Source organism: Pipra filicauda, unplaced genomic scaffold (assembly GCF_003945595.2).
Source record: "Pipra filicauda isolate LSUMZ 115617 unplaced genomic scaffold, ASM394559v2 scaffold109_size3271384_pilon, whole genome shotgun sequence".
In the NCBI taxonomy this organism is placed as follows: domain Eukaryota; kingdom Metazoa; phylum Chordata; class Aves; order Passeriformes; family Pipridae; genus Pipra; species Pipra filicauda.
The window spans coordinates 3175491-3192552 of record NW_024103540.1 but is presented as its reverse complement, the minus strand read 5'-3'; the positions used below and the strand labels follow the sequence as shown (position 1 = coordinate 3192552).

At 47.1% G+C, this 17062-nt stretch overlaps 1 protein-coding gene across 2 annotated transcripts in view; it reads right to left on the bottom strand.

The window, feature by feature from the left end:
* Nucleotides 1-222: 222 nt before the first annotated feature.
* TTBK1 (tau tubulin kinase 1) overlaps nucleotides 223-17062 on the bottom strand; it is a 108461-nt gene continuing 91621 nt past the window's right edge. For both annotated transcript variants that reach the window (XM_027709840.2, XM_027709843.2), the window contains 2 exons: nucleotides 7906-9497; nucleotides 223-7601 (listed from right to left, as the gene is read on the bottom strand). In XM_027709840.2, the coding sequence (XP_027565641.1) occupies nucleotides 7175-7601; nucleotides 7906-9497 (2019 nt within the window). In that variant the 3' untranslated portion in view covers nucleotides 223-7174. The remainder of the gene's footprint in view (nucleotides 7602-7905; nucleotides 9498-17062) is intronic.

Below are 17062 nucleotides of genomic sequence, written 5' to 3'. Positions count from 1 at the left end.
GAGTTGACATGATATAGGAAAAAAAGAACATACCTTGTGAGGAGATTTTATGACAACCTGGGCACAACTCTGCAGGAGGTTTCAGAGGAGGAAGGGGGGGCAGAGCTGCCACACAGCTGGAATGAAACCCAAGCACAATTGCAGATAAGGTCCCCTGGCAGCAATTCAGGTGGTATTTCTGCTTCACATGTGGCAACACCAATAAATAGGAGAAGACACCAATGAAAAGGTAGACAGGCTTTTAATGGCATGATCGAGAATCCCCTTTTAATAACAAATCTAATGACAACTGTGTCTGGTATGAACAAGAAATGGCATCATCATTTATTTTTCTTTAAAATGCGATCTGAAATTATGACAAATGCCAGGTGGATCTGTACACAGACAGGGCCTCTGTGATGCATGCCAGATTTTATGGCCAAGAAATTTGCCATGCAGTTGAACCGGATTGTGGTTCCTCAGTCGGAGTCCTACATTCTGTTTGCAGAGTGTAAACATTCTCCAGCTGCTTTCCTAAAGAATGCAAAGAAGATATGTAGAGAGACTTAGCCTTTGGACCCAGTCACATTTCCAGGCAGGCAGTACCAAGGAGCAGAAGTCCTGTCTCCAGAGTGTGCCAGAGGCGAAGGAAAATATCGGTGTGCCAGATACAATGTCTAGTGTAGAATCACATGCTATCATGTTAAAAGGAGATATATAAAATTATCTGTGTTTCCACCTCCAATTCCTGTCTGGAGAAGAAGCAGCCCAGGTCCCAGAGCACAGTAGTGTCGCTGACACTGGTTTTCACACACATGGTTGAGCCTGGACTCCTCCACTAAACCTCCATGTCCTGCAGAGCTCATCCCCCCCTCTGCAGGCAATAGTCCCAGAGCCCATGCCATGCACCTTGGCCTCACCTACCCATGTGCTGAGTAAGTGTTAGCCCCTGCCTCTTCCAGTGACCCCATGTCAGACCTTCCTGTGCTCCAGGCAGGGGCAATATGAACAAGGCCAGAGGCAGAGCAGCAACTGAGAAGCCCCACGCTGATACCAGTCCAGCAGTACCCTCACCAAAGCAGAGGTCTCACACCTGCAGGCCCCTCTGGTTTAGGAGCTAAGAGCAGGAGCAGTTATTATCTCGGTCCCTACCAGGAATCCATTTGGATTTGGTAGCTCCCTTCCTCCTTTCAGCACAGAGGGCATCGATATTTACTTTAAACCTGCTTTCCAGACATTTGCAGCTCCAGAAATAAAAGGGATGTTCCTCCTTATGACCAAGAGCACTGGCCTGCATGGTGCAGCGCATGCTGCATAGGTTGGTGGCCAAGTCTGCCTCAAGGTCTGCAGAATCCAAGAGGGCTTCAATCCCCCAAGCATAGAGGGGCTGACCTGCAGGGAGTATATGGTGACTTTGAAGACAAGATTTGCTAGAGGAGATACATCAGGAATGAAGGGACAGGAGAGTGATGGTGTACAAATCACTGTCATTTCATGGGATTTTGGCTGTACTCTGGATCATAGCTCACATCAGGCTGGCAACAACAGATATTCTCTGGCCTTGCAAAGATACCAATGCCAAAGCTCATAGGGAAGGTTTAACGTCAGTTGGCTCTGCTGTCACTGTCAGCGTAGTCCCAGACCCTTGGAGTGCAGCAACAGGCTAATAAAGAGCACAACAACTATTTGGGGTTCTGCAGAGGACCTCGGGAACCAGCACAGAGTGAGCCCACAGGCTTCCACCCAGAAGCCCAGCTACAAGCAGGCACCCCAAGAAGAAAGGGCCTGAACAGGAGGCCAAGCTCTCTCCCTCTTGTCGAGCTGTAAGAGCAGCTGGAAAACAGATAAAGCACTGGCATGTTTCAGTTAAGCCAGAAGAAATTCATTTGATACCAGACTCATCATGTCCACAATGGGACTTCTACTGTGTTCACAAAATTAATTTAACTGCAGGTGATTGATGTGTAGGGCAAGGCCTTAGGTGAGCATTGGTGCCTATACATGTAGAATAGTGGTGGGATCATGCCATGGGTCAATAAACTATACAGAGAAGAAAGAAGTGCACTAAGGGACCACTGAGCTGCTACTGGAGCAGGATCTACACTGAGAAAACACCTCCGTGTTGGAAAGGAGAAATGTGAAACATTCTCTTGCCCTGATACAACTTGCATTCAATTGAAATGTTTCACCACCAAACTCTCAATGCTTGTGTTAGTCAAAGGCAGCAGTGACACTTCAGATCCTGGTCCATGCCCCACAGAGATGTATGTCATTCCAGGAGCTATTACAGGTCACATGGCAACTATGACAGCTGCCAACCCCCCAAGCTGTGGTGCTTTGGCCCTAGTTCGTGCTCAGGCAAGTGGAGCCTCACAGCTCACATGCACTTTGGTAGGGTGGTAGCCTGTTCCTCCACCCACATTCACTGCACACAGCAGTCAGTCCTGCACACATTAGAAGTCACAGTATCAGAAGACTTCCTTGAAAATAGCAGGATCCTTTTTAACCTTTAGCCGCTATATATAATGGTCACTAGTTATATTATATTGTTATAATAACATATATATTATAATATTCTTTATTTAGAAAGTCTCCTGCCCCTCACAGATTCCAAGCTCAACTGACTCAGAGACATCTGTTACCAAAACGCCTTTTGCACGAAGGTAAGCAGAAGCGTTTTTATGCTGCCAACCAGACAAATCAGTTAAGCAGCTCCATCCATCCGTGTATTTGAGCCTCTCCACGGTATTAGTCTGAGTGGTGGCATTGGTCCTTTTTCTTCTTCTGCTCATATAATCTGTTGTCACAGTGGCTTAGTGCTGACAACTCAGATTTGCCACTTGGCACATCCCCCCTGTATCCCTGTTTCTTTGCAATCAACTCCTGACCAGGCAACAGCCACTGACTCTTTTTACCAGCCAGTGTGCCACCTTCTCTCGGCTGGCAGATAAAACCCCTGCAATGTGAAGACTCAGCATGACACTAGGCAGTCCCAAAGACACTTATAGTCCCAACACATATGGGACCCCATAAAGCTCCCCTGAACTAGACCTGTCTGTTCCCACTGCCCATACCAATGCACACACAGATGTAGGCACAGTGGTAGCTTGTCCCAGGAGTTCCCTCAAAACACACATGGGCACGATTACCTGCAGCTGGCCAGGACAGACCCTGAAGCAAAGACACTGATGGGAACCATGTAGCGTGAGGCTGTTTCTAGAAATTCTCACAAACATGGGAAAGTTCTGGGAAACCTGCTTCTCTTTCCCTGACCCCACACGTGTTTTTTTATTCTTCCTAGACATTTCCTCTGCTCTGGTCAGCAATGTCTTCTCTTCAATCTTCTCTCCTCTGCAGTGCAGCAAGGACACAGTTACATACCAACAGCAGTATTTGAGCAGTCCCATGTGTCCTCGAGGCTTGACAGAGTTTGCACAGGACTCATCGCAGAGAACAGCAGGATCTTGCCTCCCCACCTTTCTGGGATGTGATAGCCCATCCTGTTCTGTGAGGTCAGACTAGATCATCTGGCATTCCTCCACCACTTGACTTCTCCCTAACATCACAGCTTCATCCCCTCTTGTTCCCAAACATGATCTCCTGTGTTTGCTCCAACTATGGCAGGTGCCCTTCCAACTTCCCTGCAGGGCAGTGGAAGAAGAGAGGAGCCAGAGGAGTTGTTAACCCTTTTAGAGGACAGTTTTCCCCGTAATACTAACAGAGAGTATCCCTGCTGATCCACCCGCCGGAAAATGCCTCTTGAGAGACAAACAAGAGGACTGTGAACTCCTGCAAACAGGGTGTGCTGCTCCCCAGTGATGGGAGTACCCTGGGGTACCACCCCAGAAGACATGACCTGGAGACACCATGCTTTTGATGCACTCTCCTGCTCCGCTCCATGTCAGAGACAGCTGGGAAGCAGGAAGGTGCTGGGGCAGGGAGTCTGGTAGCATGACCACAAGGAGAGATGACTAATGCTAGTCCCAGATCTCTGTGGGTTCAGCTGCACCCTCAGCCCAGCCCTGTCAAACAGTGCTGGGAATGGCTGTTATTTTTTGTGCTGCTGATCTTTCTCTGGCTTTTTGAAAACTGTGGGACTTGTCTCATGCCTCTCCAGCCTATGACAGCTTTGGCACTAGTTCTGGTGGGACCAGGAATCTACTGCACCACAAGGAGATGCTACCTTGGTGTCATCAGCATCTTGCCTGCTGCTTGTGGCTGGGTCATGGTAGAAAGACCCCTTAGAATAAAGCTTGGTTTCTTAGAAACCTTTTAGTAAGAAAAAGTCCCCACATTTCTGTAGGAGTTTCACTGGAGGATTGCTCACAACTAAAAGCTTGCCCAATTTCTTCCTCTGCTGTTCTCAGCTACTCCCTCCTTCATGTGCCAGATGGAAGATCATAGAACCCTAGAATGGTTTGGGTTGGAAAAGACTGTAAAATCATCTGGTTCCAACCCCACTCCCAATGAGCAGGGACACCTTCCAAAAGAGCAGGCTACTCAGGTCCCTGTCCAACCTGACCTTGTCTCTGCCCTGGAGCTTCCTCCCTGACACGGGTATAGGTGTGCCGCCAAAAACTCTCCTTTAAACTTTCTCTTGAACAAATACTTTGATTGTGCTTTATTGGCTTCCCATGATGAGGCAGGTTTGCTAACCCTGTCGATAGTCCTGTAGTCCTCTTTCCAAGCTCTTTCGGTGTCATTTTTGGCAGGTGCATCTAAGACCTGGATGGAGATCTGGTAAAGGCTTCACGACAGTCTTACCATCTGAACACACTAAAATTAATAGCCCTCCGATAAATTAATAGGAGTCCCATTATGATTTATGTTTCTCAGAAGAATCTGTGTTTGTGTTTATTCTGTTTTCTAGTTTCTAAACCTGCAGGACATATTTAGGTTCTGTTCTGACCCGCACTTCAAACTCATATGACATTATAGTGCCACTAGAAGTGGTCACATTCTCTGTCCTCTCCTTCTTCTATTGTGTGACCAAAAGGTGAGCCTGACTGATGAACTGAAACCAAACCAGAAAACCAGAGCTGTTGTTTTCATGCTGGATAAGCATTTCCAGCCACTTTAACAAATAACTGCTCCATTGTGAGGTGGTAGAAGTGCAATGAGGCAGCTGGAATTTGGAGGGATGTTGCTTTTGGTGGCAACATCTGCACAGTCCATCAAACCACAGCCTGAGTTCCCTCTGAGTTGCCAATGCTGCTCTGCAAAGATGAGGGCATGTGTTTCTAGAGTGGAAGCTCTACTGTTTACCCAACCAGGATGAACCATGTCATTGGAAAACATTTTGAACTAGGTGAAATAAATTCTTAGCATTGGCAACTGCCATATAAAGAGGTAACTCCTGTGTCCTGTTTCTAGACATTTCCCTGTTTGGGTGTCCAAGGAGCACCCTTTTCTCCCAGCCACCCTGTCACAGCTCTCATGCTCCTTTCCAGGACAGTTCCTGGAATATCCTGTAGGTATGAACAACTTCAGGATTTCTTGGACTCAATAGCCATCAGTGTGACTGCTTGTATTCATGTCCAAATGAATCAAGGTTATTACTGTCCAGACTCCTTTCATCAGGTTTTGTTGTCTGCAAATAGAAAATATTTGCAGGTAGTTGCAGCTGCAAGAATAGGTGTACAGAGCAGCTGTGTTTTCGTTCTGCCTCATGCAGAGCCTCTTTTAGGCATGACAATGGTGTGAAGCCCAAACTATTTGGATCTGGACTATTTTCTCCTGTGAGGTGCGGGGAAAATTTCGTCTACTTCAAGATCTCTTCAAATGCGGCCAGGTCCTCCTCACTTTTATTTTCAAGCCTTCCTAATTAGTCTGGGGGCTAAAAAGTTGAATGATTTAGTTCTAGCTGAGTGCTAAGCTTCTGCTCTGATAATACTACTTGAAGAGCACAGTCCTTACTTTTATGTTCACACTGTTAGTGCTGACGCAACATGTGGCAGAGTTGAGCACCAAGAAAAAGACAGAAACCTGACCTCTGCCACTCAACCCACTATACTCTTGGATAGAAATGCACAGGGTATCCACAGCGTGCCAGCAAACCTCTCCTTGCAAAGCAGCATCTTTTGGGTATACTACAGGATAATAATTTCCCACCCTGCCACGTAGGGGAACTTTCAACCACAGTGCCAAAATTCACAAACACCAAGAGCGTGACAATAAAACACAAGAAATTTAGGTGCAAGGGGCACCAAAGCTAAAGGCATCCAGTGACTATTCACATCTTCACGATGGAGCTGTGTTTGGTGGACTACAGGTCTGTGGCACCAACCACACTCAGGGCCAGAGGGACCACCCTTGTTGGGAGATGCTGTGTCCACAGATCACAGTCTGGTGTTTGAGACAGAAGTGGCTGCAGTGTGCTCCCTTCTACATTAATTAGCAAGACCTCTTGATTTCCCAGCAAGCTGCCAATACATCCCTACTTCCACCTGAGTACCTACCACACAGGTGTCTGCTGAAACAGCAGCAGTGTCAACTGAGCAGCAGTGCCAGATGGCATCCTCTGTGGGACATATTGGAGGAGGTAGGAGCATCCAGCAAGAACTGCCTGTCTCCCAATGCCCACCTGTAGAGGGATCTCTGGAAAGAAGAGCCCCCTCCACCTTGATGCTTCTCTTCTCTCAGCACACAAGGACACATCCCTCCCTCTTGGCTAAGCTGGAGGCAATCCCCTGCTAACAGAGATGGCAGGAGGTGAGCCAACATTCAGGTAGATGGCAGCGCCCAAGGCTGGTGTTTTCCCAGCAAGGAGAAAGGAGGGAGCTGCCTGAAGGACAGGAGCCTTCCTCTTTAGCAGGCCTTGCTCTCTTCTCCTCTGCTCCTCTTTCTACAGCTGGGGGTGGTGCTGGAGACTGGTATTGCTAACAGAGAGAGGGGAATCCCTGGGGAGGGAGGAGGGCCAGGCACTGGGCAGGCTGCCTGGGGTCACTGTTTGGTGCTGTGCGCTAGCAAGCGTGAGCTGCGGGCTGGATGTCTCCCTTGAAGAAGGCTCCGTGGCTCAGAGGCTGTCAGGCCCATGGGAGCTGATTGCAGTGTGGGGTGAGAGTGTGAGTGAAGCATTGAAGTACAGCTACCGCTATACACTCGTGGGTCCAGCATGGAAGGCTGTGCTGCAGCATCTCAAGTGTATACTATATTCAGAAGTTACCCAGTGTGTTGGGCTCGCAGAAGAAGATCATTATCTGGCAGCTGCCTTACTTTCCAGGGACATCTGCTTTCCTTTGGTTGCTGGACTCTGAGTCTGGGTTTTTCCTCTTTGTCGTTTTTTGGCCATGCTAGGAGATGGCAGGGAATCTCCTGTTGGCCCCTGAGCCTGAGCTGAGGGCTGAGGTCGGGGGGAAGGAGGAACTCGCTGAGGAGCAGTCCCTGGCTTACGCTGTCGGCAGGGAGAAGGACTTTCTCTCCGAGGTGGCAGCTGGCTTTTGGGGGACGTACTGGGGTTCCTTGAAGGAAGGACAGGGCTCCGAGGGGATGCACCGCTGGACCTCCGTGAGCTGCTCCGTGGAGGAAGAGAAGTAGAACTTGGTGAAGAAGGAAACCAGCTTTGTACCTGCGTTATTCGGCATTCATTTGGGACACCTCCAGCTGATCTCTGTGTCTGAAGCCTGCATGGGAAGAAAAGAAGGAGGATGAAGGGGAGTTTCTGCAAGGGGCACCTGCTATTAGCAGGATCAGACCAAGTGAAAGAGCTTGTGGAAGGAAAGCCAGGGCAAGTGAAGAGAGGCTTCAAAAAAAGAAGACAGAGAGGTAAAAATTACACACACCGCTGAGCTGAAATGACAGTAGGAAACAAGAATGGACCATGCATTCAAGCTGAGTGAAGGGTGAAGTCATGGGAGAAGAGCAGAGCCATGGCTCTGTCTCCTCAAAAAGCCCAACACTTTGCATTTCTCACCGTTTTGATCTTACCTGCAGACAGCAGCTGCATCCTGCGGGGAGTTGCACAGCCCTGCAATTGCGACAGCCACGGAGATCTCTGACCTTGCTGCCTCCAGGGGTGTTTTCACTGGTGTGACAGGACGAGGAATTCTGCTCTTTGTGCTTATGGGTCTCTCTTCTTTCCCCAGGAGTGCAGCCTTCTTCCCTCCCTTCCTTGGGATAGAATCATCAGAGTCATGGGTGTCCTCCTCAGAACCAGTGGCTGACAGGGTTTCTGAGGCTCGCCGTCTCTCGTCGCTGGAGGAGGCTGAGGAGGAAGCCCCAGAGGCCAGCCGGATGAGGCGGTTCTGTCTCTTCTCCATCACCAGGCGAGCCAAGTCAGGTTGCTTTGCCCTCTTATAAAGCCGTTCTTTGGCTGAGAGTGAAGTTGAAAGATCTGAGCCGGTATCCTCCTCAGAGAACAAAATGGGTATCCGACTTCTATACCTGGAGCCCAGCAGCCTCCTGGGGCCCTGCTGTGGTGTGTCATGGAGGGTCTCTTCTCGCTTAAGGTGTCCTGCTACTGATGCTGGCTTCTCAAGGCCAGTCTCCCTTGTAACCACCTTGCCAGGCTCTTCCAAATCCAGCGAGAGCACCACTTTGCTGGAGAGCTTCTGCTTGTCCTCAGGAGGCTTTGCTATGCCGTTGGGAAGGGCCAGCTGCTCCCCCACTGTCTCTGAGGTGGTTTCAATGTGATTAGCTGAAAGTGCGCAGCTCTCAGTCTCCGCCCCTTCTAGCCCCGAATGTATGCTTCCATTCTCTACCAGCACCAGGTTGTCCTCCAGCTCTTCTTCAATAATTACTTCCTCAAACTGTCCCGGAGGGCAGTACTCCTCATGCCGCATCAGCTGGCTGCTGGAAGACATGACATTTAAGTGGGTCTTTTCAGCAATATGAACAAATGTGCGCTCAACTTTGGTAAAGGGGGAGGAAGCTGTAGCCACTGCCACGGGAGGCTTTGGTTCAGATTTAAGGACTGAGGACAGGGTCCCTGGCTCAGATACATCCAGTTGGCTACCCATAGGCTGAGGCCGCTCGCTCTGAGGTGTCAGTGCAGCAAGAGTGCCCAGATCAACTTCTGGAGCTAAGTCTGTGGCCACAGGAGACTTTTTCAGATCACCTGGTGAAAACAGCACTAGTGTTTTTGAGCCTTCCTCCAGCTCCACGTCCCCGTCAGCAGTGGATGCTCGACCCTTCGATCCCTTCTGGTCATCAGCCAGGAGTGTGGACGGTGCACACTCCTGGCTGCGCTCTGTGCTTTTTTGACTCAGGTCGCTGCTGGAACCACTGTGCATGTCAATCTCATTGCTTCCCTCCTCCCCTTCATCCTCCTCATCTTCCTCCTCCTCGTAGTCTTCCTCGTCTTCTTCCTCCTCCTCTTTTCCATTCATTTCCAGATAAGGTTCCAGAGGTTTGCAAGGAGCAGTCAAGACAATATTTGAAAAATCAACTTTCTTTATCCGCTGGGATACCTTAGGCTTTTCCCAGTAGTCTGACATGTCTTTTCTGAAGTCTTGATAAGGCAAACTTAAAGGGACTACCTTGGGCAGGCCATTCATTTCAAACGACTTCAGCATATATGCCTGCAAGAAGACAGATGTGACAAAAGAGGGTTAGTTAGTATTCAGACACAACGTTGACACAGAAGACATCAGGATAAACAGCAGTGGGAAGAATCTGTGGAAAGTATCTAGTCCACCACTCTTCCAAAATACATGCCTGAGCAGTGGTCACTCCATCATTTGATTCATATAAACCTTAAAAAGCAGAGATTCACAGATACTTACCAATGAAGGCAAAAAAATGTGCCAGAGAAGTTCATTTGTTAGCGGTCTTGAACCTGGACCAAATAGAACTGTTTTCAAGCAATTCTTCAGGATTTTTTTTACATTTCCCAATCTTCTTCAGTATTTCTACATTTATTTCAGTATTTATATATCTACATATTCACTCCTTTACTGGAACCACTCAGCAACTCTCTTTTATGCCCCAGGCCATAGCGAACTCAAGAGGCACCTCTGGGCTAGAGGCACCCCTAACTTCCTTATCACTTTCCATTGCCATCCACCATTGTCCCTGGGGCAGTAACCCTTGTAGTGTTACTGCGTTCTGCTGCTGCACTATCCATCCCCTCTTCTGCTCCTATATCCCTCCAGCAACTCCTCCTTCTGTCTTCTACAGGCTTCTCTGTTCACTAAAATCATCAGCAAGTCATGAAAGCTGGCACATAAAGTGTCATTATCAGACTCTAGCGTGTCCAACCATGAGAAGCAAAGGGTGGACAGGATAGGTGGTGGGGGCAGTCTTTCTCCAGTCTGTGGCAGAGAGACTGCCTGTAAGGTGCCCAGGAACAGGCTGTGAAATGACTGCAAATGATACTGCAGAAAAACAGCAGCTCACACACACATGCACACGCTTGACTAAACAAGACCAAAGGACAAAATAAATAGGAAATGCCCACTGAAGCTTGGCCTAATTAACAATTGGTTGTAAATGAAAATCACATCAGCACCACTCCGCAGAATGGATTTAAAACCAAAGAATTTAGATTATGCTTCTATTAGAGCTGGAAAACTGTAACCTCTCCATTAACTCAACTGGTCAATAATGCATTACATGTTACCCTTGAAAAGATTTAATCATGAACAGAAGGACTCCAAATATCTGCTTTTTCAAGTGGCATTTGACAGCGTCAGAGGATATTTAGGATACACAAGCCTAACAACTAAACAAGCATCCCCTCAACTATGAGAACTCCAGAGCTGCCAACCAACAGCTCCCACTTTCACCTGGCTATGGGAACAGATCTTTTTTTCTCCAGGGAGAAGAAAAAGCCCTCAGTGGCTTTTCAGTCCAATGGCACAATTTCAAATTCTGCTGAAAATCTGCATGTTATTTCATGCTGAGCAACTGCCCTACTATTATGCCTGAAAAATGTGAGATTTTTATGCTCATGTACAACAGGAACATTTCAAACAGACTGGTGGACAGCATTGAGATGTTCTGCATGGTGTTAAGTTGTTATCCAGTTAATATTTCTTTTTATATCTTATAAATTAAAACACAGGCTGGTTTTGGCAATACCTCTGGAGTCCAAAGCTGCTTCTCTTCTTTCATTAAAGCTGAAGCCTGGCCCTGTATTAGCCTAATTTGGGTTTTCACTGACTACTCTACCTTCTGTATCAGGATGACACATGTGGAACTTGGAGGCACTTACCACCCCTTGCAAAGGAAGTTACCCACTTGGCTTCTTCCCTCAGCCATTTCTTGGAAATTAGTCCATTAAACAGCCTAAGATTGGATTTTGTCTATTGGCTGGGTTTGGTTTTCCCAAGAAATAGATCCTGAACAAACAGATGCACTCCCACAGTGGGACTGGGATCTGACTTTGCCTTGTGCTGAGCTTCCCATTGGAATGAGTTTCACAACCCCAACAACGGTTCCTCTGCTGCTCTATGGCACCCCATTTTCTAGATGCTGTGGTTGATGATGCAGATGGATGACTGCTGCTTTCTCTTTGCATATTGAAATATGCTCCTATCTAGACCTTCAAATCTCCTCCCAGCCCTTAGCTTGTGCCATCTCATCTGCTTTGTGGTCAAGGTGAACTGAATCCAGTCCTGCAATGCACATCCTATATAGGCCAGAGATTCGGTTTCTGTGCCCTGCAGTCTTGTCCCACCACCAGCTCTGTCTCCAGCAGCCCCTCTTTCCTCAATAGCTCTTTCCCTTGCAAGACATCAGAAGCTTTTCTGAGATGAGATTGCACTAAGCAATAAGATATGACATGAAGTTGGACAGCAGGATGTTGCTGTAAGAAAAAATAATGGCTCTTTATTTCTTGTGCTCTAGTGCCCCTTTGCTGTTGTTGAGTCATGTTGTAGATACTTTTCTAACCTCCATGTACTTCCACTTCTACAAATTCCTTGCAGTATTTAGGAAATGGACTGCCTTTCTATCTGTCATTTCAATTTCTCCATGTATTTTCTATTTTCCCTGCATGGACACTGCACCCTAAGCACAACAGCGATTGCTTGGCTTCTACCTACCTTTGGGAGACTTGGACTGCTTAACTGTTGCATGCAGTACCCCAAAATTGCCAGAATGCATTCCTTAAAAGAGCCTGAAACTGGCTGCTTTGCCACTCTAAATGCACCATGGAGAAAGTCCAAAGAGCATAAATATACAACTAAAAGAAACTTTGTTGAACCGGCTCTTGGGCCAAGTATTATTGTAACACATATTTCCTTATCTTCACTACTATCATCACCTGAAGCTGTTAAGAAGGGATACTGTCCTAAGGCATCAGAGTCTGACACTGTCTTCACTGTTGAGTTAATGTGATCAGCAGCCTGCTGCAAGTGGTCACTCTGCTGAACAAGGTGTTCCCAGTTTGTACACCTCACTAGAGAAACTTGGTTCCTGTCTTGACAGTTATTACGTGTCTTTTGTACAAAAGCACACTCAACTGCCCTAGGACTATTCCCTAAAGGCCAGAGAAAAATTTTTTCTGCTATGCTGTTCTGATGGGGAGAACTGAGGGAAGATGTCAGAAGATTGGGAGTGGAGAGGCTTAGCCTGGATCTTAAAGTTGTAGAATAAAAAAGGTATAAGGAATCTCTGGAGGTCTCTGCTCCAATCACCCCTCAAAGCAGGACCAACTTAGACCTGGCTGCGATGGGCCATGTCCGGCAGAGTTTTGAGTATCTCCAAGGATGGAGATCCCACAACCCCTCTGGGACCCCCTCCTAGCATTTGAGGCTCTTCATGGTTAAAAGGGTGGGGGTTTTAATATATTAATTCCTATATCTAACTTTTCTTTAATGCAACTCGTTGCATCTCAACCTTTCACTGTGCACCCCTGAGAAGAGTCTGGCATCTCCCTTCATCAGGCAGTTCAAAGGTTAGAATGTGTGGAGCTCACAGCTGGCAATGGCACAGTTGAGCGACTCTGGTTAAGAATCAAGAGGCAAACAAATAAGGCCGATGTCATCATGGGAGTCTGCTATAGACCTCCCAACCAGGACGATGATGCTGACAAATTAATCTTTGAGGAACTAAGGGACACTTAGTCAACTGCCCTTGTCCTTATGAGGGACTTCAATTTCCCAGAAACTGAGACCACCACACAGCTGGTACAGAAGATTCCTAAAATACCTGGATGACAACTTCATGGAACAGGTCCTAAGGGAGCTGATTCAGAAAAATGCCCTCCTTGATCTGCTACTTGTCAACAGAGGGGATCTCTTGAGCGAAGTGGAGATTGGCGGCTGCCTCGGCCACTATGACCACAAAGTGATCAAGTTTAAAATCTCTGCCAACAGGAGGGAGAGTGCCAGCAAAACCTCAACTCCAGACATGAGGAGAACAGAATTCAGGCTGCTTGGGGAATTAGTAAGGTCGGTCCCCTGGAAAAATGTTTCTGCAGATGCTATGGTCCCTCAGTGCTGGTCACTTTTTAAACATCACCTCCTTAGGGCACAGGAACAGGCAATTCCCAAATGTCAGAAGTCAAGCAGGCGAGGCAGAAGGCCAGCTTGGCTTGAGCAGGGATCTTCTCTTGGAAATAAGGCAAAAAGGAAGGTGTATCCCCAGTGGAAGCAAGGTCAAGTGACATGAGAGGAATATGGAGATGCTGCTTGTCACTGTAGGGAGAAAGATTGTGCAGCCAAAGCTCAACTGGAGTTGAAGCTGGCCAGAAAAATGTAGGGAACAACAAAGGAGTTTTTTCAAATATATTAAGGGCAAGAGGCAGTATAGAAATATCATCGGCCTGTTACAGGATGGGGATGGTCACCTCACAAACAGGGACAGAGACAAGGCAGAGGTGTTTAACACTTTCTTTACCTCTGTCTTCAACACAGATGATGGACCAAGGAGGTCTCAGTGCTCTGAGCTGGAGGACCATGACTGCAATAATGATCAACTCCCAGTCAACCATGAAATTGCGTGGGATCTGCTGCTCCAGCTGGATCCCTACAAAACTATGGGGTGTGATGGGATTCATCCAAGAATCCTCAAAGAGCTGTCTGATATCATCGCAAAAGCTCTCTTGCAAATCCAGAGAGGTCCCAGCTGACTGCAAGCTGGTAAACGTTGTCCTGATTTTCAAGAAGGAAGACCCTGGAAACTACAGGCCTGTCAGTCTCACTTCAGTGCCTGGTAAAGTTATGGAGAAAATTATTCTGGGAGGTATTTAAAAACACCTGAAAGACAATGCAGTCATTGGTCACAGCCAGCACGGCTTCGTGAGAGGAAAGTCCTGCTTATCAAACCTGATTTCCTTTTATGACAAGGTAACCCACCTAGTTGATCCAGGGAAGCCAGTGGACACCATCTTTTTGGATTTCAGTAAAGCTTTTGATACTGTCTCTCGCAGTATCCTTCTGGACAAAATGTCCAGCCCACAGCTGGATAAACACATCATGTGGTGGGTGAGCAATTGGCTGATGGGTCAAGCACAGAGGGTAATAGTGAATGGGGTAATATCAGACTGGAGACCTGTCACTGGTGGGGTTCCACAGGGATTCATCTCGAGCCCTGTGCTCTTCAACATCATCATAATTTACTTGGACACAGGACTGGAAGGAATCCTGTGCAAGTCTGCAGGTGACACAAAACTGGGAGGAGCTGTTGACTCCCTTGAAGGCAGGGAGGCCCTGCAGAGAGACCTTGATAAATGGGTAGTCACCAACCACATGAAGTTCAACAACGGGAAGTGCCAGATTCTTCATGTGGGATGGGGCAGATGTACATACAGACTGAGGAATGAGTTGCTGGAAAGCAGCGCTGTGGAAAGGGACCTGGGGGTCCTGGTTGACAGCAAGTTGAACACGAGTTAGCGGTGCCCTGGCAGCCAAGAGGGCCAACCAGGGCCAACCATCAGGCAAAGCACTGCCAGCCGGTCGAATGAGGTGATTGTCCCGCTCTGCTCTGCACTGGGGCGGCCTCACCTTGAATATTGTGTGCAGTTTTGGTCACTGCAATATAAGAAAGATATTAAGCTATTAGAGAGTGTCCAAAGGAGGGCAATGAAGATGGTGAGGGGCCTTGAGTGGAAGCTGTATGAGGAGCAGCTGAGGTCACTTGGACTGTTCAGCCTGGAGAAGAGGGGACTGAGGGGAAACCTCACTGCAGTTAAAACTTCCTCATGAGGGGAAGAGGAGGGGTAGACACTGATCTCTTCTCTGTGGTGACCAGTGACAGGACCCGAGGGAATGGCCTGAAGTTTGTCAGGAGAGGTTTAGGTTGGATATTAGAAAAAGGGTCTTCACCCAGAGGGTGGTTGGGTGCTGGAACAGGCTCCCCAGGGAAGTGGTCACAGCACCAAGCCTGACAGAGTTCAAGAAGCGTTTGGATGATACTCTCAGGCACAAGGTGTGGCTCTTTGGGAGGGTCCTGTGCAGTGCTAAGGATTGGACTTAATGATCCTTGTGGGTCCCTTCCAACTTGGCATATTCTGTGATTCGGTGAGCAGCACGTGAATGTATTAGAATTGTTAATAAAAGAATTGAGGTTGTGCCAACAGCTCGGTTCCCTACATCCAACCAGCCTTATTCACAGAGAATGGGGATTCAGTGAGCATGGCTCTCCAGGAAATCTATGGCAAAAGGGCCAGAAAAGCTGGACATACCACTGGAGTTAGGCTCCCACTCTTTCAGTAACACCAAAATGAGACACTCTGATCTTGAAAAGGGTTTGCTGTCCCTGGTGCAAGTGGTGAAAAAGGTGGAACAGATAAAAAGAGGACAGAGTGTGATTATGAGGGGACCTTCCCATCTCCTAGATGCAGTTTGTAAGGGTACAGTGTCACCTGCAGGCACTGCTCATAAACCTACAGTGGTTTATCTATCTGGGAGGTATCAATGGAGTTATGAAAGAATGGTTCAGCACATTTCCCCTCCCAGGGGAAATTCAGAGTGGTAAAGGCTTACACTTCACAGCCATGGTATTTTAAGCTTGGTCCAAAGAGGATGGAACCCAATGGGTATTTTGCATTCCATAATATCCCCAGGCTAATGGTCTTGTTGAACACTCCAATGGGTTAGTTAAGTGATTTTTTAAAATCCGTGAGCCTGGATGGCATCTGTGGCATCTGACTGTCTAGTGCCATCTATCAGTTATATAATATATGGAGTGGAAATGGTTGTCTGAAAATTAAGGCCTTCTATGGCTCTGCTTTGATGCAGAAAGAAAGCTGGGGGAACAACCTACTGGCTTCTATGCTGACCAGCCTCTGTCAGTTAAAATGCCTCAAACTGCGACAGTGACAATGGTATTAACAACCCTGAAAACTCCTTATGCCTGGGAAGCAAGAGATAGTTCAGAAAAAATATATCGGATCAGTACCAGGTGGATTATACCCTGAATTTAACCTAACCTTTCTGGGAAGGAACAATTGGATTACCAGATGTTCCCATAGAGGTTGATATTGGTACACAAATTTTAATCTTTCTCGCTTGAACAGCCTGAAATATCATAATTGGAAAGTTTATAACTGAAACTCCAACAAAACTGAAATTCAGGGATTGGGCTCTCAGATTAGGTTGCATTTGTCGGAACTCCAGTTGATGGCATTCCAAGATGGAATGCCATCTTTTACTGGACAAATCAAAGCACTGACTAATGCAATTCACGTGGGACTGAAGGAAGTAAAGGTACAATTACAGGCAACATCCAAAATTGCTGTGCAAAACAGACTAATGTTAAACTTTTACTATTTCCTGAAAATGGAGTGTGCGGATATTTGAGTCTGTCTAATGACACCTGCTGCATTCACATACCAAATGTAACTAAAGATCTTTATAACCAACTAGATCATATGAAGTATGCAAAAGCAAGTAGAGATCTTAGAGGAAGTATGGAAAACAAATGGTTAAACAAGCTTCTTGGTGGGTTAGGATTTTTGTTTACTGGCTGGCTACAAAGCTTATCACAATCTTTGTTATTATTCTTTGTTGCATTTATTGTATTTTGTGTATTATTATCATATATGTGATCAACAATAACCCGGCTTATCTGTAAGGTATGCATAAGATTTGTGTGGATGGAAATGAAAAATGTGGAAGAGGAGGACAAGGAATCGCCCTAGAGAGATATCCCAAAAGTCAATTATATGAAGTTAAATGAACTTATGATGTCCCCTCTG